Source organism: Dermacentor variabilis, chromosome 8 (assembly GCF_050947875.1).
Source record: "Dermacentor variabilis isolate Ectoservices chromosome 8, ASM5094787v1, whole genome shotgun sequence".
Classification (NCBI taxonomy): domain Eukaryota; kingdom Metazoa; phylum Arthropoda; class Arachnida; order Ixodida; family Ixodidae; genus Dermacentor; species Dermacentor variabilis.
Genome location: NC_134575.1, coordinates 124,910,926 through 124,935,271, shown reverse-complemented (window position 1 = coordinate 124,935,271; position 24,346 = coordinate 124,910,926). Strand labels below are relative to the sequence as shown.

The 24,346-nt window shown below is 44.9% G+C and overlaps 1 protein-coding gene across 1 annotated transcript in view; it reads right to left on the bottom strand.

The window, feature by feature from the left end:
• Nucleotides 1-1,138: 1,138 nt before the first annotated feature.
• LOC142591559 (retinol dehydrogenase 13-like) overlaps nt 1,139-24,346 on the bottom strand; it is a 36,893-nt gene continuing 13,685 nt past the window's right edge. Inside the window, exons 3-6 of the mRNA XM_075703872.1 lie at nt 13,329-13,421; nt 12,966-13,145; nt 6,397-6,506; nt 1,139-1,306 (exon numbers count right to left, since the gene is read on the bottom strand). Coding sequence (XP_075559987.1) covers nt 1,139-1,306; nt 6,397-6,506; nt 12,966-13,145; nt 13,329-13,421 — 551 coding nt within the window. The remainder of the gene's footprint in view (nt 1,307-6,396; nt 6,507-12,965; nt 13,146-13,328; nt 13,422-24,346) is intronic.

The following is a 24,346-nucleotide window of genomic DNA, read 5'->3' as shown; positions in this document are numbered from 1 at the left end:
CTGCAGCTCAGAACTCCGTCCAGACTGCACCAACGTGAAACATTTCTTTTGTTTCGCCTGTGGCTCTGAGTGACTTTCACGAAAGCTCATTACACAAGTAGTGTTGCTGCCCGTCATGTAAGCTAGGCCTGCGGCTGCGAGGAGAACAGTAACCGCCTATATTGCCACTGTCCTTAATTTTAAACAATCAGTCGATATATGCCCACGCATTGAGAAGAATAGATGGAAGCGCACTGAGTGAACACACAATGCTGGAACAATGCCCTGACTCATGATCAGCTCAGAAGCCAGTGAAGCAATTTTTGTGGTCTCTGCGTATTACTGGTTTGTGCGACTTCTTTCAACTATTTAGTCGTGTGAGGGCACATGGTCACACTCACCGCATTCTTTTCTATTGATATCGCCCTTCTTTCTACTCCCCTCTTCTGATCCCCTAGCGTAGGGTAGCCAACCCTACGCTTAAGGAAGTGTTGGCCATCGTCTTCACTTTCTACATCCCTTCCTTTCTTACTTTATATATATATATATATATATATATATATTACTATTGGGTATTACTGCAACGTGGGAAAGCCCTGCGAGAAACCTGCGAAGTATCAAGTTTCCGATCAAAACTTTCTGAAAAAGAAACTGTCGACGTAGATGCATGCGGCAGCGCCGTGGCACCACTGGATTATAGGCTACACAAAAATCCCACGTTCACCGAAGCTGTGCGCTTGATAATATGGACAGCAGATGACAGACGCCTCTCAATTTATAACCTTCGTACTGGGTTCATGGGAAAGTCCCCGAATTTTTATTCTTGACTTCGTGCAGGCGATGGGAGAGGGCTTAGTGCCGTTAGCAACGCTTGCAAATATTTTGGCGTAATCGTATAGCCAAGCGAAATGTACTTCCGATCTCCTTTACTAAAATTACAGCTGTGTTGCTAACCATGATAATTGTGAGTGTGAATAGAAATGAGATACTTTCTGGGCCTATTCAATCAACTTTAAGGGCAACACCTGTGGCCCATGTCACGTCACCAATATCTGCCATAGTTGGTGTATGGCCCCGGAATATACCATGCATGCGTGTTTGTCTGCAATGGCTGCATAACTTCTTTGTTCAAGCACTTCACACCCGAATTAGTTGGCCTTCAGCTGAGGCCCACCATTCTCTGCGAGATATACCATAAGGCTTCGGCATCTTGCAGTTTTCCAGGCGCAAACGACGGCTTGCAGTCGGAGAACATTTTGCCGCTGACTCCTTCCACATCTTCCGATACGGCCAGATGCACAGATGTCTGCGCGCCGTCACTGACGCTCTGCGGTGAAAAAGTACACGTATCCTGTTAATTTCTGCTCTTTCTACAAAGATCAAGTAGGAGAGCACTCATGCAACCAAGCAAATGCGTAATTCACCGGTCTCATCTTTTGTTGTACCATGCAGAATTAACAAACAATTTATTGAAAGCTCGAGAGCTTTACCATCATTCGATCAAGGGCTAGCGTGTGGCGACTTAAAGAGCAAGTCGAAAGGGACCAGGCAAAAGACAGAGTACGGTGGGGCAATGGAAACAGAAAAAAAGGACAATGGCATTGACCTCGCAGCATCGTGCTTCCGTTACCTTATGAGCGCATAAGCTGCGACTGTGAGCAAATCTATTTAACTGAATTTAGGGCTTTTAGGCGCCATAACCAGGATTTGGTTATGAGGCACGTCGTAGTGTGCGACCCCGGATTGATTTCGCCCACCAGTGGACCTTTGCCGTGCACCTAATGCGCGGGACGTAGGCATTTGGCATGTGACTACAGTGGAAGTGCGGCCGCGATTTGCACCCCTGACATCGCAGCCGATGTTGCTAGGACACCATAGCCGCTAGGACACCACGGAGCTTAAGAAGAGCCGGCGTACCATACGTGAGAATATTGACAGTTGACTCGGTTGAAACACTTGTTAAATGTAACCGACCATGTATATGAAGATAAATAACACTATATTTCCCAAACATGGTTTGTTCTGCAGGACGCACTGTATGGTACACGTCACCCCAAAGTTATTTCAATTGAGATTTTAATCGTTTGTATAAAGTAGTAGTGCGCATAGGGAGTGTGCGTCGCTGGAAGCATCTTTTCAAGGAAACCACGACGACGTAGTACGTCCAACTTTTCAAATAACAGGAGCTAAGACAATTTTGTAATGGGCGCATTGTGCATTTTTAACTGATCAGAAATGTTATATATATCATTTCGTATTTGAAGCCCTAAGAATTTTGCAGAAGCAGAGCAGGCAGCAATTCACATATAATTTGTGGATGAACACTTTACGCAATGTGTCGCACTCATTCACCAAGAAACATTTCTATACAGTGGACATATATACGTAGCATAGTACAGAAACATTGTTTTACAGCTACCTTTAAATATCTTATCAAGACAGGTCTCTGGAGAACTGTGTTAAGGATTGCCGAAGTGCCTCGGCGAGGGTTATTGGGGCCTGGGAAAAACTTTGGTTATATTTGATGCCATATAGGTAATTTTTCTCTTCATCGGAAACAAAAAAGGACCAACAACTTTTTGAGCAACGCACAGAATCATATAGTATACAATGCGCAAGCCCTAAAAAAAAATTGGCAGTTACATTACCCTACGCCAAATATGGTGAAGGCGAAAGCCTGCGCACTCAAGACACATCCAGCGACCTTAATTACCTATGCATTATTCAGCTTCGCCGTAATTAACACCAAAGGAAATCGGTCGAGTGCCTTAATTACCTCGATATTAGTTAACTATGGCTTTTTGAAATCGTTAGGTGCATAGATGTGCTAGCGATGTGGAAGCAAACGACGACTAACGGGCATTTATACGGGCACTCTGCTTTTCTCTACCTCAGACCGCAACCTTGAACCATAGATATATGGCTTTCGCCTTAAAAAACGACATATACGATGCATTCACATTTTCTCGCATCCCAAACCGGGTTTGATTAGCTCGACAATTATCAAATGAGTAACCAATAGAAGTGGTATGTCGGTCTCATTTAATTTCTTCTTTGAATATCAATTTCATGTCCTATTATGACCGTAAACAGGATCAGTTTCCTATTTTTAGATGGTTCCCGCAGCACCTCAGAAATACAAGTGGCGTGATAAATATTACCTCATCTGTTTAACCACACCCTTTGGTGTCGCCTTCACTGAACGACATGACCATTTCATTGCAGTATTTTCAATGCCGCATCAGAAGTATTCTCAGGTACGTTGGAGGGACCGTTTAACTTTCACATTCTTGAATTTATTGGCGCTGAACAAAACCAGCGTGTGCAGTCTTATAAACCCCAAAGCCAAAAAAAAATCAACACGGAGCAAAAGCAATAAAAAGCATTTTTGCATAACGATTATATACATCTACTGCCACGATAACGGAGAGATCACGCGAGGGAGCGTATGGGTGACGCGTGAGCGCGATCCACAGCAGCCCTCACAGACAGACCTCCGCTCATTCAGAGCTTTGTTTCCATATGTGGTATCGGCGGACTTGGTCGCCACGTGCCTTATCGATTTTGTCACCGGTGAACAGATGATGGCGCGCTGCTCTGGCGCCAACCCGCAGCGGTCATTGCCGCAGAGCACGGCTTGCGCGGCAATACGATTTTCTTCTCCCACTTTCGCCATACCTACCTCCTCCCCTTTCCTCCTCGCGGTCTCTTCGTTATCGCCGTCTTGTATTTTTCGCTGCGCTCCGTGTTCGCTCTTTTATCGTTCCCTTGCTTGTTTGCACGGTTACGCCAAAGACCCCGAGGGACGCCGACGCTCAAAGGAGGAATGAGTGCCTAAGACTTGCTCTCTAAAACAAGGACACACTACCTACCAAACGATCCACCGTCGCCCCCCCCCCCTTTTTTTTGAAAATCATGAACGCAGAAAAAAAATCAAAGGCACTCAACTTTTTGAAGGGGCAGGACCAGCGCAGCTTATATATGGCAATAAATGCGTTGATAATAATTTTGTTTATTGAAAATAAAAGACATACACCACACTTTATTTAGTTTCTTTTAGAATTTTTTGTTTTATTGAATTGCACACTCAATGCTGTTTCTTTTATTTTAACTTCTGTTTATTTGGTCTTTCATATGCTTTTACTTGGTCACCAAGGTGACTATCGCTTTATGATCGCTATGATATATGACCAGTGCCTCTGTGGCAATACTGGAAAGGTTCATGGCCAATCTTAGGTCAGTACACGACCAATGACGCGTCGTTGGCACGCTGATGTTTGTGTAATCATGAATTCCGAACCATTCCAAGAGAAACGCCACGAACCACTCTCCGTCTGGCCGAGACGCGTCTCGGTAGAAGTCACCCACAATTACGATGGGAGCAGAGTCGGAGGGATGATGCAGCCATAGGTGAAAAAGCTTGGCGTCTGCGGCATGGTCTTCGTCCCTCTTACGTGCCCTTCGCCATCATCGCGTAAATCCCCGCTTCTGCTCACGGCGGTATTCTTCGTAGGCGCGCTGTTCTTGCGCAGTCCTCGCCGGACGATTGGCTACCCATTGCATGGGTGGAAGGGAAATGAGATAGGGCTACATAGTTTGCCTGTGGAGTCCGAGACGTCCAACCGCAATCCATCCTAAACAGTTGCCTATTCCGGTTTTCCTTTTTACTGCAATATTTTTTTATTGCAATGCGTGTTGACACTTCTCGCGATTAAACGCAGCTGTGGCATACCCGGCGATACGCTTTTGTTTGTTGCTTTAGCAATCCTAGCTCTCTGGAGTCCGCTATCTTTTTTGTTTATGTGCACAAACTACCAGAACATAGTGTAGAACAGCTCCACTGTAAAAATCTGTGAGAATCCGTATGATGATTACGCTGGCGGTAATGCGATTAGCATTCAAGCAATGTAGCGACAGAATATACTTCAAAAGAAACCTTTATTTGGAGTCCATAGTGGTCATTCTGATATATAGACTACGTCGGCTGTACGTGACATATTATGTTTTCGAGAACATCCTGCCCTGTTATGACACTCTCTTGCCAAGCCCGACCAAGTCTATGACTGCAAGAAAACGATGTCATGACGACGATGCCTTATTGCATTGAAATGAAGAAACTTTATACAACAATAGATAACATGCGCGAACCTTGAGATAAATGCAGGCGCGTCCTCTGCCGAGCGACATCGCTTACTATTTGTTAGCAGGTGAAAAGTGGCTCCCTGAGAAATGTAAACACGTACAATTGCCAGCGCCTCCTTCTTAAAGAACACCGTCTGGAGTATGGAAACAAGACAGAGAAAGAAAGAAATAAAGAAAGAAAGAAAGAAAGAATGAATGAAAGAAAGAAATAAAGAAACAATACATGAGGATGTAGGAAAGAATACACACAAAGAGCCAAAGTCCCGAAGTTCGTCACCGTGCCCATAAAAGTTTAAGATGCAACACCTGGGCGACTACAGGCCATGCGCGGCACTGCTGTGATTGCGTAATGCTGTCTGGCACTACCTCATACTGGATGATCTTGCGGGGTCCGAAATAGCATCGCAGAAGTTCCTCAATAAATCTTTGTTGTACTATGGGGGTAGATACAAAAACATGGTCGTCATACTGCTATTGCACGCAGCGCCGTCGAATATTGTAGTGTCTGCTGTCGGCTCTTTTGTGGCTCTTTATACATCTCGGGGAGATTACGCTGTGCTCAGTTAATCGCATGTCTAGTAGTTCGACTATGACAAGAAAATGAGGTTAGTCTTGAAGATAGGCACAGCTATGTCGCGGTTACACTCGCAGCCTCCCAATCCCAATGTTCTGGTTAGCAATCATGTGATGATTGACCGAGGTGATCAAACTTGAATTTCCTTTACTGGCATCGTTCTTGTGCTGCTGAATCCTTATTTGCAAATCCTCCGTTTCACCTGTCTAGGATGCGGTCATAAATGACAAAAAATGCAAAATCATGATTTTTCTTTCTACACATAGTAAATCAAGTACGCACAAGTGAGTTGTAGCATGATAGATTCCTAAGAATAATAGAGGCCGGGAGAGATGCGATGCGTTGAAGGTGGCGCAGAATACTAGTCCTCTCGTGTGGCTTAGCAAACCAGATCGTAGTATTGCCCAGTGAAACGCCAGAATTTATTTTAAAGCAGATCAGATTGCGCGAAAAACTTACAAATACCAAAAATGAATAAAATACGTGGTATTGAAAATGATAGGCTTTAGCGACGTAAAAACAACCAGGGAATTTTCATGAATTAAAGCAATAACCCTTCATCTTTCTTTGTCACTAAATTTTACGGGGTCGAAATTCTTTAGGAAAGAGTTTGTCACACTCCAGCACTCATGAAATGCTACTCATCAATTGGAAATTCCTAAATGTGAAAGAGCAAGCATACGTACAAAAAAAAATCTGACCTTTCCAAACAAACGAATGACGAAGCCAACTGTCCTCGCATAGAAGCCGGAAGCTTGGTCCGCAAAATCCGACTTAACAAATCCTGGGTGCAAGCAGTTCGCCATCACACCTGCACCAGAAACGGTAAACCTCTTCAGTGCGAACAGCTTTGATGGCACTCTAAGCACAGCTTTCGTCCAACCTATCCAGCTATCGAGCTTTCCGACCAAAAAAGTAGTCCGATCCCGAAACTAGTGGTATCTAACACAGTATGTGCCACTAGGTATTGTGCAGCTGTTCAGTGAACATTTTTGAAACCGAACTTGCTATGTGTTCTTGGGTATATGGCCGTCTTCAAATAGCCGCTTTAGCGCCAGCTGTGTATGAGCTAATGAGTATACGTGAACTTCACGGCGGCGCAGCGAACAGGTGCTGCGTGTCCAAAGTGAAGCGCGATAGAGCAGCATGGCTGTTGTCCGCACCCAATATGTGACGAGTGCCAACCATTACCATGTAGGGATAGTCATTACGGACACTTTTTGCGCGAATACACCTTATTTTATGTTAAATTATGACAATTTATTCGACAATAACACCACTTGATTGAAGAATGCTGCAGTGAGAGACTGTGGAATAATTTGGACAACCAGGGGTTCCATAGTTCACCCAAATCTAAGCTGACTGGTGTTTCGCATTTTGCCGTCATCTGAATGCGGCCGCCGTCGCAGGGATTTGATGCCGCGGCCTCGCTCTTGGCAGCCAAACACCGTAGCCACTAAGCAACCACGGTGGGTCCGAGTGCTTCGAAAATGAACTTTACTTCTACATAAGAATCGCAACAATGAAAACCACTGAACTGCCCAGTGCGTATGATATTTTGCGTACTATATGCGCCACTGGTGAACCTTAATAATTAGGTTACTATTTCCGTTATATATGGTCGGCATATTGAGGAATGAGTCTACTTTTTCAGAACGATGCTATGGCGCGTCAAGTGTCGGGGTCGCTTTTCATTCATTCATTCATTTTCAGTTTATTACTACTCTTGCCATAAAAATTATCAAAACACTGACAAAACTAATAGCCAGAGGTTAGTGTGGTGTTCAGAAACAAAATGCACGATGACAATGACACAGTGCTTGAGTAAAATGAAAAGCCCAAAATCACGGCGACAAACAGAAGTACAGCATATAATGAGAAAATAAAATAATATGCATTTTACAGCAGAATGAAGAAAGATCTGTCATCAACAACACAATACAACAAACAAACCGAAAACGACTGTCACTTAGATCAAATAAGGCTCATAAAGTAGGTTCTTAATGTTTTGTTTCGTGGGACTGTTTTATTTCTGGGGGTAAAGCATTCGAAACCTTGGTTTCTCAAAACTGCACCAATTTTCCACTGTAGATGTTATTATTCGGTGGCAGTTTAAAGTTACTATGTGAGAGGTTTCTTGTGAGTCGAGAAGGGGAACAAAACAGGCAGGCATTGAAGTTTGAAGTTTGAAGTTTATTTTTTTCCTTTCTTCATTACAGAAAGAGGAACCAAGAGCTAAAGGCCATTCGGCCTGACAGGGGCTCTTGCTCCTAAGTGCGTTCGGCTTACATGATGAACAGTTGATTATATAATTATATATTATGTAATACGTTGTAATATATAATGTTGATTATATATTACAATGTCGTTTACACACACCGCTATCTTGGGAGCGGACTCGGTAGGGGTGATGCATTCATAGGTGCAAAAGCTTGGTACCTGCGGCACGGTCTTCGTCCCTCTTACGTTCCGCTCGCCATCTTCGCGTAAATTCCCGCTTCTGCTCACGACGATATTCTTCGTAGGCTTCGTATTCTTCGTACGAGTTTTACTGGTAGTCCGTTTTCGTCCCTTTTACTAGGTGTATGTTCGTAGTCTCTGTCGACCGCATCTACTTGCAAACGTTAGCAGGTGAGGTCATTGTCTCATACAGGAGAAAATGATTGTGTGAATAAAGTTGATGCATTTGGGTGTGACCTTAGGCGGGTTCAAATGCATCGATGTCTTTGACATATATTTTCCCCCTCGGGAAGGCCTTCGTTTGATACACTGCTCTTTTATACGATGAAGTCATTAGGCAACGGGCTTTCATGCACAGTACCTGTTCTGCGCCTTTGGGACAGTTGCGGCAATTTCGTGCTTTTTGATGCAGTTCCGAAAATTCATTAGCTGTCAAACAAGGTTGCGCGCACGTCACAAAATCTGGCAGAAACTTTCAGCACACGCGATAGGCTGTGCGTATGCGGAATGAATTATTTTCTCTTGTTTCGTAGATTTTGAGTATTCTACGCAGTTTCTGTTGGTTTTTTTAAGTTTATCGGGACCGATTTATCACATGCCCTGGCGAAAAAATTGACTGAGTTGTGTAATCTTTTACTTCACCGATCTAGAGGATCTGTAAGCACGACTTGGGACCCTATATCGTAAAACTATTTCAATATGTTTTGATTCCAATCTCATCACGTCAAATTTGCGTAACCGCCGACGCAAGCATCGGGCGGTCACCCGCAGGGTTGTCTCAACAGACCAACCAAACGCTCTCCTCGTTCATAGGAGGTCACTTTTGTTTGCTTGAAAAACGAATAACATTACCTACAATGAGCGGCTTGTCTTATCTAATTGGCTCACAAGAGGCGAGGAGCACACTCAAGTGGAGAGGGATTCGTTGGGGCCGAGCCACTGCACTGAAAATCGATAATCAGATAAAGAAGGTGGTGCCGGCGTTTGCGATTGCTCCGCTTTCTCTTACTTAGCTTGCGGTGGCTCGTAGACAATCGCGGTGGCATGCAACGGAAGCCTAAGAATCACGCTAAAACAGATCCTCAGCAAAAAAGGGTGGGCAGAACGAGGTTGTAAGCATGCCGAAAGTGCTGGGGCGCTATAACGTAAAGTTAATCCAAACCTTTCTATTCCAATTCTGCAATCAGCCCTGAGCGATTGGTGAACAACTTTTTGCACCACCCCCACTTCGCCTGTCTGTCACGCGACGTCACAAAAACAGCGATAGCGCCCCATCTTATTATACGCGTACGCACTGATTACGCACGATTTGACTGAACAAAAGAGAAATAGTTATTTCTGAATCGACGGCTTTTCGCCATTACCCCTCGACTATTGTTCAAAAGTTTTCGGGTTCCGCCCACTTCACATGCCTGTCACGCAACGTCACAAAACCGCGAAAACTGACCGCGTCAAATTGACGTGTACGTGTTAAAGATGCATTATTATGCCGAAAAAAAAACTGAATTTTTTTCTGAATAGCCACAGGCTGCCCCGTTCTGAAAGGATTAAAAGATGGCGGCCGCCGATCGCTCAGGCACTGGCCACTCGCACCTGCCGGAGAACGTGGGTTTATTTGCGTACAATAAAACATTCTGCGTGGCCGTGTAACGTTTTCGATCACTTTCGGTACGTTGACGACCTCGTCCTGCCAACACTTCTTTACTGAGGATACGTCTTAACTTCATTCTTAACCTTCCGTTGCATGCCGCCGCGATTGTCGACGAGCCACTGCAATCCAAGTAAGGGAAAGCGGACCAGTCACAACCCGCTTCATCCGGTTATCGATTTTCAGTGCACTGGCTTGGCCCCATCGAATTCCTCTCCACTTCAGTGTGCTCCTCGCCTCTTGTCAGCCAAATAGACAATCCGCTCAGTGTAGGCAATATTACTCGTTTTTCAAGCAAACAAAGTGACCTCCAATGAACGAGGAGAGCGTTTGATTGGTCTGTTCAGACAACCGTGCTGGTGACCGCCCGATCCTTGCGTCAGTGGTTACGCAAATATGACGCCAGGAGATTGGAATAAAAAAAATATTGGAATAGTTTTACGTTATAGCGCCCCTGGAAATCTTTACACAACCACGCAAAAAGTTTTATTACACGCAAATAAACTCATGCTATCCGGCAGGTGGGAGTAGCCAGTGCCTGAGCGATCGGCGGCTGCCTTCTTTTATTCCTTTCGGAACGAGGTGCGGCTGTTCAGAAGAAAATTCAGTTTTGTTCGGCATATTAGAGCATCTTTAACACGCACACGGCACATTGACGCGGTGAGTTTTTGCGGTTTTGTGACGTCGCGTGAGAGGCACTTGAAGTGCGTGCAGCCCGAAAACTCTTCACCAATAGCCGAGGGCTAAAGGCGAAAAGGCATCGAATCAGATATAACAATTTTCCTTTTGTTCGAACAATACATGCATAATCAGTGTGTGCACGTCATATCAGATGGGGAGCTATCGAGGTTTTTGTAACGTCGCCTGACAGACAGGTGAAGTGGTCGTGGTCCAAAAAAGTTTTTGACCAGTCGCGGAGGGCTGATTGCATATCTGAAATAGAAAATTTTGGAATAGTTTTACGTTATAGCGTCCTTGGCCAACACAACAATGAGAGCCGAAACTGCAAACGCTTGTTCTAATAGCATGATGTAACTTACAGAAAAATTAAGAAAAGCATCTTTTTTGGATTGATATGATCTCAGCAACAGGCATGGGATGGCCTAAAGAAAGAGAAACTCAAAGCTGATGTGCTTGTTATTTCGAGCGTTGTAGAAGAATATTTATCCCCAGGTTATGAACCGCGCAAAGAGCGATGGGACAAGAAATATTAGGCGTACCATTAGGAGACATGAAAAAAGGGGTGCGGATAAGAAAGAACGGATACATTTTAGTAGACATTTGGAGAGAAAATTTAGCTGGGCAGCGATTTAATGCGCAGCGTAGTTAACCGGTGGACGATTAGTGTTACAGAATGGGTGCCAGGCGAAGGTACGCGCAGTCGAGGACGGCTGAAAACTTGGTGGACTTATGAAATGAGAAAATTTGCAGGCGCAAGTTGGAATCAGCTAGCGCAAGCCTAGGGTAATAAGAGGTCTGATTATAAGACACGCCGTAGGGGGGGACTCCGGAAATTCGGACAACCTGGGGTTCTTTAACGTGCACCTAAGTCTAAGTACACTGGTGTTGTCACGTTTGGCCTCCATCGAAATGCGCCCGCCGCGGCCGGGATTCGATCCCACGACCTCGAGCTTAGCAGTGAATAGCCACTGATGATGTTAGCCAATGGTGTTATCGCAAGCCTGCTGCGAGTGAAAGCACGTCGCAACCTATCGCGTAGCTTAAAATAAAACTAATACACCCGACAGCAAGCTAGCATGGCATGAAATCTCTTTTGCTTAAAAGAGACACTAAAGGGAAATACTAAGTCAAGCTAAAGTGATAGAGTAGTCTCCGAGAATCTCTAACGATATTAGAATGCTTAATGTAACTGCAAAAACGAATACGGACAAAGAAGAAAGCACACTGGACAAGCGCGCCCATTGTGGTTTTCGCTGTTGCATTATGCATTCTAGTATCGACCATCAACTATCCCGCCTTTGTCTGTTACAATCTCTAAGCAGGCAATATAATCGCCAACAGAGCCTTAATATTCGGGAAATTGAGCTAAATGCGGGACTTGATTAGGAAATCTCCCAGGACATTCAACCACATGTCCGATTACGAAAACACTCCTCAGTTGAATTATGTCACTAGTACTCAACTATCGGTTGCAGAAAACATCTATGTATTGTATTTTAAGATGAAATAAAAAGTTTCTTGTCCACTTACATTTCATGTTCACAAAAAAGAACAACTCATTGATGGGCGCGGCCGAAAGATTTCGTTCTCGCTCTACTCTGCACGGCCTAAGCTTTAGCATTTCAGTTGTTACGTTATCGCGCAGTGCTGCGCTGGTTTTGCTGGCTCACGAAACTCGCACAAGCTGCAAGAAGCAGAGAATTCAACCTCTATGTGATGTCGCGGGATGCCCGAACGGTCTACGCCACTTGTTAAAAAAAAAAAAACCTACAGCGGCGAATCCACCGCCCTCTCTTGGCTCGGTACCGGTACCGGCGTCTGTCTGGCGCTGGTTTACTCACCGTCGGCAGCAAATGGCGGTGATGGTATATGCAACGTCACCACTCCCCCGATGGGGCAGCGGGAGATTTGAATTTCGAGAAAAAGTTATTCGTACCTTTCAGATCCAATTTTCTCGTAAACTAAGTACTTTCTTGGCAAAAAACAAGCATTTAGAGGTTTCTAGAATGCTATTTAAACAGTCTGCGTCGACTTAGTATTTGTCTTTAGTGTCCCTTTAAAGCCATTATCATATAGTGTCGTTTTCCAGGTGCCGCAAGAACCTTGTGCTGCGATTATACCCCACCGAGAAAAAAAAAACTTCGTTTGTCTGCTACACGTTGCTCGCGGGACTTTTGGATGAGCAGCTTCCCTCTTCGCTGCACGTTGGTGGAGTCAACGACGGCACAGCACCCACAAATAACCTATGTGCATGGCGCTGACCACATGCGACAAGAGTACCTCTAAAGACACAGCAATATGCGAACACGCACCGCAACTGCAGCTGTTTTCCGCTCTCTCCAGCAGTCCTGATAAAAAGGCAGCACCTGCTGTCAATATAGCGGCGCAGCAGACACTTGTGCTACGACGCTATGAACAATCTGGTGTATACAGTCAAGCATGCAAAATAAGTGCCTTTGTTGAGTGCTTTTGTATTCTTACCAGTTCCAGCGAGTCTTCGTGCCAGTTCCATTGTGAACAGCGTCATGTACAGCTTGGTGCTGGTGTATACGTGGTTTTGACTATACTTTTTGAAGTCGACGTCAGCATCAAACGTTCCCATCCAATGACCAATGGAGCCCACGTTGATGATACGGCAGGGCGAGCTTTTCTTCAGGAGATCTTGGAGGGCATGAATATGATATGAGTTTCTATTTGACAATATTTGTATGAATGCACAATTTTCTTCAGCGTAAACAAAGGAATGCAACTAACTGAAATGGCCCTGGACTTTATTCATGAGCGTTACTTAGGCTAACATTTCACTAATTGAAGAAACAAAAAGTTCGTTGCTTGAGTACTTACCGAGAAGGAGATTGGTCAGCAAGAAATGACCCAAGTAATTAGACTGGAATGTAACTTCAAATCCATCTTCCGTCTCCCTTCTTCCCAATGGGGCTGCACAATATGCCATAGATGACCTCAGTACATGCACCATATTAAGTACTGAATTTCCTATTAAGCAAGTTAAACCCTGCTTAGGCTTTGAATGGCTGTGGTTGTCCAACCATTTGTGGTAAGAATGGCCTATGATTACGTCAGCTCATCGACTATACTTTTCATTCTCGCGTAATATTCTTTTTCTCCGCTGTGGTGTATTTAAGTGCTTCCTTTATTTTTAATTTATTTGTATGGCGCTGTTAGAGCTAACCTGTAATAAAAAATTATAAAAGCTTAAATAATGTGTACGATGTTTTTGGTAACGGGTATTCCAGTAAACAGTTTTGTTATATTGTTATCGTATTTCAGAATGATCGCGTGGCATGGAAGTGGTCAAAAATTTACAACACAACATTTTGCATTTCAGTATTTTAACTATATGTTAACTGAACCATATGCACTGCAGTTTTAACTGCGTGATCATAGAGCTTGCGGATTTCAGAGTGGTTCCCTCGCTGCGAAACAACCGGTGCTGGTCTCTACATGTTGCTTACTACGTGGCACACTTATTTGTACAGTTCGTATTACAGCATAAGTTTTGAACGAAGTCGCGTATAGAGAAAAAAGTACGTGACAACAAGGTTGTGTAATTTGCCGTGGATAATTACAAGCATTCCAGCCTGAAAATAAACAAACACCTGCCGAGGTTGCTTAGCAGAATTAGTGCTGCGCAACTAAAGACAGGTCGCTGTATGAAATCGCGGCTACGGCGGCTGCATTTATAGGGGGGCAATATGCAGAAGCGTTCTCCGGGGCTTTGGGGGCAAGTTAGGGATCACCAGATTGACAAAATAATCCAGAGTCCCACCCTACGGCGTGCCTCATAATCAATTCGCGGTTTAGGCACGTAATTTAGTTATGGGGTTTGATCTGCCGAAACCACTTTCTGATTATCAGGCACGCCGTATTGGACGATTCCGGAAATTTAGACCACCTGCAGTTCTTTAACGTGCACCTAAACCTAAGTACACGGGTTTTTTCGCATTTCGCCCCCATCGAAATGCGACCGCCGTGGCCGGGATTCGATCCCGCGTCCTCGTGCTCAGTAGCCCAGCACCATAGCCATTGAGCAACCACGGCGGGTGGTTTAGGCATGGTAAACTTCAGGATGAAAAGGAAGTAGACAAAGTATTACGCATTGCCGTTAGTTGTGGATAATCTATTTAGCCCTTCGATTCCCATAGATTGCACCGTGTGCATTGAATCTGCATAACCTTTCATTGCATTGTTTGACCGCGAAGGCTTCCCATTTTTGCGGCTGTCCCAATAGAGACTCTCAACCACTCAGTGAGAATAATAAACAGAGTTCGCTATGTGATGGACCTGGCAAGTGCGAAGTCTCACTTAGCACGAGTAATCAGTGCAGAAAGTTGAGCTATTTGGCGTTTATATATATTCGCTGTGACATAGTTTCTGGCGCTACCAAGAATAACGGAATATACAGTTGGGACAGGAGAGACTGCTCGGTCCTGTCCCAAGTTTTTTTCCTTTAGTGTAGTAACTATGCCACAGCAAATGCATTTACTTAACACATTAGATAGATCGTGTGCTGTTGAGGTCGCGCGGTAAAAACGACAGGAATAAAAATTGCGTAATTATTTTTTTATTACAAAACCCCAGCTTAAAACTTGCCTTGCGTTGTAAGCAACTTCCTACCAAAATGCTTGGACTGCACTATGTTTTTCCCGCTCTAAGTCTTTTACTAACTTTTCTAAAAAAGCATAAGCTTACATGTTGCTTACATGTTGCATCAACATGTAAGCATAAGCTTACATGTTGATACATTTTATTATCTCCAAATTCGAACGCATTATTTGTAGTATTTATTGCGATAGATATTGTATGGACTCTCCAAGCGCATTTTTGACGTCGGCGTAACCGTCGGCGTCTCCGTGATGTTCCCTGTGAACTCCGATCGCCGCGCGTCACATGCTGCATGTTCGGAGAGGAAAGCACGCAAGGGAAGCCGTCAATCGCGGCTCAATCTGGCACGTGCAAATGAAGAAAGCGCGAAATGGGAGGGATTTGTGGGGGGGGGGTGGATAAGGGGGGGGTGGGGGGGAGGGCGTTTTGTACCAGCAGCAACTGCGCATTTCGCAACCAGGCGCAAGGAGAATTGACGATGGGCGTTCAATCTGGCGCGCCGTATGTAGAGGTTTTAATGGGGAGGCAAAGCGCGGCTTCGGCTCCGCCAGCAAGTGCGTGCTTTGTACGACGGGCGGTGTTGCATTATATTGAAAGGAATCGGCGACAGCTCATACGTTCGTGCGCGCTGTGTACTCGCCGCTCTTTCGTTGAATCGACAGATAACTCGAAGGTCACATCGCTCGAAGCTGCGGCTGTGATTCCTCACACCAACGGTTTGACAGCGAGTGACCCCGCTCATCGAGTGTGACCTGTTCTTCTTGACATATGCACGCTGGCACCATGCTTGGTAATTGAGTTAGTGAGCGAATGCTACCAACTTTATGTGGCCGATAAAACTACTATCCTTAGCAATTCTTCACTATGCGGGGCAAAACTGCGACTTTTTGTTTATGCGAAAGCGTCAAATGGTTCGTTGAGATAAAGAAAACCTGGCTTCTGTCATATGTCGCGGCGAAATGGCACCTAAACTCGAATTGCCATTTGCTGCGATGCCACCTTTAGGAACTGCGCTTCGGCGGAGCAGAGTGGGTGAAAAGGGGCACCTGCTGCCCCGATATTGCGCCAGGTCTTGCGTGAGGGGAGAGAGCATCGCCACGTTGCCACGTTGCCACGTCGTCGCCGTCGTCATCATCATCATCATCATCAACATCATCATCATCAGCAGCAGCAGCAGCAGCAGCAGCAGCAGCAGCAGCAGCAGCAGCAGCAGCAGCAGCAGCAGCAGCCTGGTTACGCCCACTGCAGAGCAAAGGCCTTTCCCATACTTCTCCAACTACCCCGGTCATGCACTAATTGCGGCCATTTGGTCCCTGCAAACTTCATAATCTCATCATCATCATCATCATCATCAGCCTGGTTACGCCCACTGCAGGGCAAAGGCCTCTCCCATACTTCTCCAACAACCCCGGTCATGTACTAATTGTGGCCACGCCGTCCCTGCAAACTTCTTAATCTCATCCGCCGACCTAACTTTCTGCCGCCCCCTGCTACGCTTCCCTTCCCTTGGGATCCAGTCCGTCACCCTTAATGACCATCGGTTATCTTCCCTCCTCATTACATGTCCTGCCCATGCCCATTTATTTTTCTTGATGTAAACTAAGATATCATTACCTCCCATTTGTTCCCTCACCCAATCTGCTCTTTTCTTATCCCTTAACGTTACACCTATCATTCTTCTTCCCATTGCTCGTTGCGTCGTCCTCAATTTAAGTATAACCTTTTTCGTAAGCCTCCAGGTTTCTGCCCCGTACGTGAGTACTGGTAAGACACAGCTGTTATAAACTTTTCTCTTAAGGGATAATGACAACTTGCTGTTCATGATCTGAGAATGCCTGCCAAACGCGCCCCAGCCCATTCTAATTCTTCTGATTATTTCAGTCTCTTGATCCGCATCCGCATTCACTACCTGTCCTAAGTAGATGTATTCCCTTACCACTTCCAGTGCCTCACTACCTATCGTAAACTATTGTTCTCTTCCGAGACTGTTAAACATTATTTTAGTTTTCCGCAAATTAATTTTTAGACCCACCCTTCGGCTTTGCCTCTCCAGGTCAGTGAGCATGCATTGCAGCTGGTCCCCTGAGTTACTAAGCAAGGCAATATCATCAGCGAATCGCAAGTTACTAGGGTATTCTCCATTAACTCTTATCCCCAATACTTCCCAATCCAGGTCTCTGAATACCTCCTGTAAACACGCTGTGAATAGCATTGGAGAGATCGTATCTCCCTGCCTGACGCCTTTCTTTATTGGAATTTTGTTGCTTTCTTTATGGAGGACTACGGTGGCTGTGGAGCCGCTATAGATATCTTTCAGTATTTTTACATACTGCTCGTCTACACCCGGATTCTGTAATGCCTCCATGACTGCTGAGGTTTCGACAGAATCAAACGCTTTGTCGTAATCAATGAAAGCTATATATAAGGGTTGGTTATATTCCGCACTATTCTCTATCACCTGATTGATAGTGTGAATATGGTATATTGTTGAGTAGCCTTTACGGAATCCTGCCTGGCCCTTTGATTGGCAGAAATCTAAGGTGTTCCTGATTCTATTTGCGATTGCCTTAGTAAATATTTTGTAGGCAACGGACAGTAAGATTATCGGTCTATAATTTTTCAAGTCCTTGGCGTCCCCTTTCTTATGGATTAGAATTATGTTAGCGTTTTTCCAAGATTCCGGTACGCTCGAAGTCATGAGGCATTGCGTATATAGGGTGGCTAGTTTCTCTAGAGCAATCTGCCCCCCATCCTTCAACAAATGTGCTGTTACCTGATCCTCCCCAGCTGCCTTTCCCCTTTGCATAGCTCCTAAGGCTTTCTTTACTTCTTCCGGCGTTGCCTGTGGGATTTCGAATTTATCTAGACTATTCTCTCTTCCATTATAGTCGCGGGTGCCACTGGTACTGTATAAATCTTTATAGAACTCCTCAGCCACTTCAACTATCTGATCCATATTAGTAATGATATTTCCTGCTCAGTCTCTTAACGCATACATCTGATTCTTGCCAATTCCCAATTTCTTCTTTACTGCTTTTAGGCTTCCTGCGTTCCTGAGAGCATGTTCAATTCTATCCATATTATACTTCCTTATGTCAGCTGTCTTACGCATGTTGATTAACTTCGAAAATTCTGCCAGTTCTATACTAGCTGTAGGGCTAGAGGCTTTCATACATTGGCGATTCTTCATCAGGTCTTTCGTCTCCTGCGATAGCTTACTGTTATCCTGTCTAACGGAGTTACCACCCACTTCTATTGCACACTCCTTAGTGATGCCCACAACATTGTCGTTCATTGCTTCAACACTAAGGTCCTCTTCCTGAGTTAAAGCCGAATACCTGTTCTGTAGCTTGATCGGGAATTCCTCTATTTTCCCTCTTACCGCTAACTCATTGATCGGCTTCATATGTACCAGTTTCTTCCTTTCCCTCCTTAGGTCTACGCTAATTCGAGTTCTTACCATCCTATGGTCACTGCAGCGCACCTTGCCGAGGACGTCCACATCTTGTATGATACCAGAGTTAGCGCAGAGTATGAAGTCTATTTCATTTCTAGTCTCGCCGTTTGGGCTCTTCCATGTTCACTTTCGGCTATCCCGCTAGCGGAAGAAGGTATTCATTATCCGCATATTATTCTGTTCCGCAAACTCTACTAATAACTCTCCCCTGATATTCCTAGTGCATATGCCATATTCCCCCACTGCCTTGTCTCCAGCCTGCTTCTTGCCTACCTTGGCATTGAAGTCGCCCATTAGTATAGTGTATTTTGTTTTGACTTTACCCATCGCCGATTCCACGTCTTCATAGAAGCTTTCGACTTCCTGGTCATCATGACTGGATGTAGGGGCGTAGACTTGTACAACCTTCCTTTTGTACATCTTTTTGAAGTTTCACAACAAGACCTGCCACCCTCTCGTTAATGCTATAGTATTCCTGTATGTTACCAGCTATATTCTTATTAATCATGAATCCGACTCCTGCCACTTCACCCTCGCCTTATTTGTGGGCACGAGCGCACCTACGGAGGGGAGTCAACGCTTTCTATACATATATAGATAAGGCGTTGACTCGCCTGTGCACTCTGCTTTATGGTGTCACTCTACTTCGATCGAAATGGTCAACGTCAAGGCCGGCGGGACCTAAGCAGTGACGTCAAAATTACCGCGGCATACTCAGGGGCACTCCCATTAGTTTATATGACAGTCGGGCAAGGCAGCATGACACCACGGATCGAAGTGCAGAGATCTGGGGCGCTATAACATAAAACTATTCCAAACTTTTCTGCTGCAATTCTGTCATCAGCCCTCCGCGATTGGTCAAAAGCTTTTTTCGACCACCCCCCCACTTCACCTGTGTGTCACGCGACGTCACGAAAACCGCAATACGTCCCCATCTGATATGATGTGTACACACTGATTATGCATGATTTGACAGAAAAAAGAAAAACAGTAATTTCTGATTTGACCCATTTTCACCATTAGCCCTTGGCTATTGGTAAAAATTTCCGGGCTGCACCCACTTCACTTGCCTATCACGCGACGTCACCTTACCGCACAAACTCACCGCGTCAAAGTGACGTGAACGCGATGAAGATGCATGAATATGCCGAATAAAACTTAATATTTTTTCGGAATAGCTGCAGGCTGCCCCGTTCCGAAAGGAGTAAAAGATGGCTGCCGCCGATCGCTGCGACGCTGGCTACTCGCACCTGCCGGATAGCATGGGTGTATTTGCGTATAATAAAACTTCTTGCGTGGCCGTGTAACGTTTTCAAGCACTTTCGGCACGTTTACTACCTCATTCTGCCAGCTCTTGTTTTCTGAGGGTCAGTTTTAGCGTCATTCTTAAGCTTCCGTTGCATGCCGCCGCGATTTTCGACCAGCCACCACAAGCTAAGTAAGGGAAAGCCGACGAATCGCAGACGCCGGCACCACCCTCTTCATCGGGTTATGGATTTTCAGTGCACTAGCTCTGCCCAGTGAATCCCTCTCCACTTCAGCGTTCTCCTCGCCTCTTGTCAGCCAATTAGATATCACAAGCCACTCAGTGTATGCAATGTTACTCGTTTTTCAAGCAAACAAAAGTGACCTCCTATGAACGAGGAGAGCGTTTGTTTGGTCTGTTCAGACAACCATGCGGGTGACTGCCCGCTGCTTGTGTCAGTGGTAACGGAAATTTGACGTCAGGAAATTGGAATAGAAACATATTGGAATAGTTTTACGTTATAGGGCCCCTGGTATCTAGGACGCATCGCAGAGCGCGCGAAAGGGGCACCTAGCGCTAGCTCGCCAGGTGTTGCATGAGGGGAGAGGGCATCACCGTGACGCGCCGCCCGATAAGCGTCACTGCTTAGGTGGCACGCGTCGCTGCCACTGCAGGCTGCCGCTGCTTTGCTGGATCGAGCAGCTCGTACCACAATGGTACATTAGTCTCAGCGCGAAATTCTGAGGACCGCTCAGCGCCGTTCAATTGGACATGTATGCCTTCGCGTTCACGGCTAATAAGAAGTGCTTAGGTGACCTCGGCTAAGGCGTCCACGGATTGGTGAACTCTGAAGCCAAAATTCTTAAACTCTACACAAAATGAAGCACTTATTCACACACGTGAATTAGCACATGTCAAATTCAATTTTTTTGTCATTGAAAATTACATTACTTGTAGTTCTCCGCTTGCTCTCACACGGCGTACTGCCGTGACTAAACAAACATGTATGACACCGGCGTCCAGCCGCTGACATGAACGCACCTATTTTGCCAAGAAAATGTTGCGCACTTTTTCGTCAGTGAATTGACGCTCACCTTTAAAGTAATTAAATGGCTATTAATTTATTACAAAGATGAGAAAATATTATTAGTTAGAACTTCATTTAATGTCTCTGGTGCCGAGGCTGCGCAGTAGCTCGGAAATCGTATGCGAGTGAGTTTTTTGAACTCATTAGATTAAAAACATCATTCAGAAATGATGAGATTACTTTATCGCACGAGACAGAAAAGAAATGACATCAAAAACAAATGCCATTCGTGCTGCATGACATGATACTTTGTGAGAGGCTTATTAAGCAAAAGCCGGCCTCCCTAATCCACTTCTGCCCACTTATGTGTGGAGCCGTGATGCTCTCGGAAAAAGTAACTGGCTGAAATTTTCTTCAAATGCTCGAACCACTTTCCAGACAAGGAACTTCTTTTCGTCTAGAACATTTAACGTGCTTTCTTTGTAACTCTTTATTTGTGCTTTTGCAGGACGTTGCTTTCCTTCTGATCTTTGACTGTAAAAGCACTTGGAACTATTTGACTGCTGTGCTGAAATAAATGCTTATTTTTTTATGGCCAACTTTGTCATTAGCCTTTTTTGGAAAATTTTGAAAAATCTCAGTTTCTGTATGTAACCGCTTTCACATACCCAGTTACTCAAGTCGTCTTCTAGTTTGGGCCACCAATTACGTCCTGGCTGCAGTCTTCCCGAGCAGACAAAATGGAACAATGTGCAGCCTCTAAAATTGACAGCTTGCTGGTGTATAGTGTCTAGCTTAGTAGATAACTCGGGTCACTGTGTATGGGCCACTGAGTAGGTGACCAAATAGACAACTTAAGCGCTGTGCACGTGGTATACGTAAGTGCCAATTCGAAGCTACTGTCCCAGAATAGATAGACTAAGGAGAAGCAAGGAGTAAGCAGGCCTAAATATATAACAAAACCATAGATGTCCATCGGCAACAGACACCTCCACTTCGAGCGAAGCCGCTGGATACATAGCCATTCACAGATAGCTCGCTGTGGTTGGAAACGAGATTGCCAATTCATCTGTATGTTTATATGCCCTTACGTATTCGTCATTCAGGAATGACATAAAAATACGGCATGTAAGTACAGACAACTCGAACATAACCATTATCACCTCGCACTTTGTCATACAGGACATTACTAAAAACCTTTGCGACGTTTATCATCTTTAAAAGATGGATGGGCGCAAATTGTAATACGATTTCCATTGTTTAAGAATTTCACCCCGTTTGCACTGTGGGTCCATGCATGCATGTCCATGCATGTCCACAGCTAGCATCTTTCCCGACAATTGAGTCGCTAGCTAGTCCACGGTCAAGTGGTTAGAACATCGTTGTGCAGCGCTGAGAGAATGCGGCACAAAAGCAACTATCGGATCAACTTGAATGAATGGGTATGTAACATTGGGTATGTGCCCCACCTCATAATCCTTCCTTCGGCCTACTTCAGTTACTAAAGATGCTCTACTAGGGTTCCCAGCTCTTAATGAATCTGTTTGACGTTAACTTGGGTCACGGGGTATGTGCTACTGGCTTTGTGCCACTCTTCACTAAACCTAGTTTACGCCAACTTGTGTCAATAGGTACGCGCCGCTTTTCATAATGTTTATCACATGAACTCTACCACCACTTGCACATCAATTATAATATACGTTCCTAATCACACTAAGTTCATTAATACTCTCTGAAGGAGGGATGCTGTGACAACTTTTCTTCCCTTTCTGTAGACGGTTTGTAGCGTATATTAACGAGTGGCTTTTTGATTGCGTATAATACGCAAAGAGGCAACGAATTGTAGGATAATGTATTATTGTGTCTTTTGCAGCGATAGCTGCATCGGCTCGCGCCCTAGTCATTTTGATGTCCGCCGCTCAAGCACTTCTCCGTCTCAGGCATACCTCTGCGCATTGCGAGTATATAGATTACTGATAAAAACCCCGCACAGAAAACAGTATTGGAATTGTTTATCTACCGTGTGGCAATCTGAGGCACTAACTCTCAGCAGCTTTTATGAGGCTATGAAGTCGTGCATATTGAGCGCGCATGGTAGAATTCACTTGAAGCCAATTTTTTGCCGTACGATGTATAATAAATGGCATGAAATGAATGTAGATGAGCAAACGCATGCAAATGCAGCATACAATCTTATGCGATGTCTATATTCATTCTATACGAAAGTAACAATTTTAATGTGATGCAATTTTGAATTTTGTGAATGACAACGCTCACAAGGCATGCCGAAATGAAAACAAATCTGGTAGAATGTGCAACGTGCAGGCATAAAAACTCCACAGGGACAAAGGCGATAGGCGGCGTTTGTGGAGGAATGAATGATGATGGAATATACACGCGCAAATAAATGGGACACATATAATACTACAGTTTAAGATACTGAACCCCAAGCGCCTTAATCGCATGTCACCATTCAACAGAATCGGCAGAAAATGGGCGCATACAAAGTGACACAATCGCCACGAGTGAATCAAGAAAAATCGCGTAAATAAAAATTCGTGGAGCATAATGCGATAACCTATTGGAAGGTTGGTGTGTTTAGTAACATCATCGAGTCGACCATATGGCTTCAGTATTTATGTAGAGACTTCCTTTTCTGTTGCAGGAGCAAAGGTGCCCCTATTCGCACTACTTTTGGAAAGGGCACTCGCAATATATATATATATATATATATATATATATATATATATATATATATATATATATATATATATATAATATTATGGGATTATCGTTTAGAAGGTCCAAAATTTCATGAATTGCCTGTAGAAGACAGCAAAATTCTAGCCCTTGATCTAAATTACTCGATGAGGCATTGAGACAATTGCCAAGTTGGGCTGCTCATCTTTAGTAGCGGATGTCCCAGCAAAATTTAGCGAGACTTTAGGTATCTTGTGAAGAGGGACATTAGTGTGGTCATTTATAAGGTATTCTTTGTCATCTGTACATGATCATCATCATGTGGCGTTCATATGGGGTTCTTCTTCATCATCGCTTGTGGGGCTGGCTCTCGAGTGTGATCCGTGCTGTAGGCGTGATCGGTTCGCCGCATCTTCGACTCGGAATAAACGTGACGTAGCAGTTGTCACTACAAGTGGTGGAGTGTGCTTTTCGGTCCTCCGTCCTCTGACTCCCCTCTCAACCTCCTGGAGCTTTGATGGGGTCGCCGATTGTGCCAGCTGTCCGCCAGCATGTCGCAGGACGAGCCAACAGGCACTTCTATTTCCACCATCTCGGCCTCGGCTACCCCAGCCTCCCCGTATCGGGTTGTCAGTGGACACCAGCGTGATCCCCATCTGTTTGCTGGACTTCGCGGGGAAGACGTCGAGGATTGGCTGGACGACTACGACCGAGTGAGTTCGGCAAACCTTTGGGACGATGCGTCCAAGCTACGTCACGTCGCCTTTTATCTGACCGGAGTAGCGAAGACTTGGTTTTTCAATCGTGAG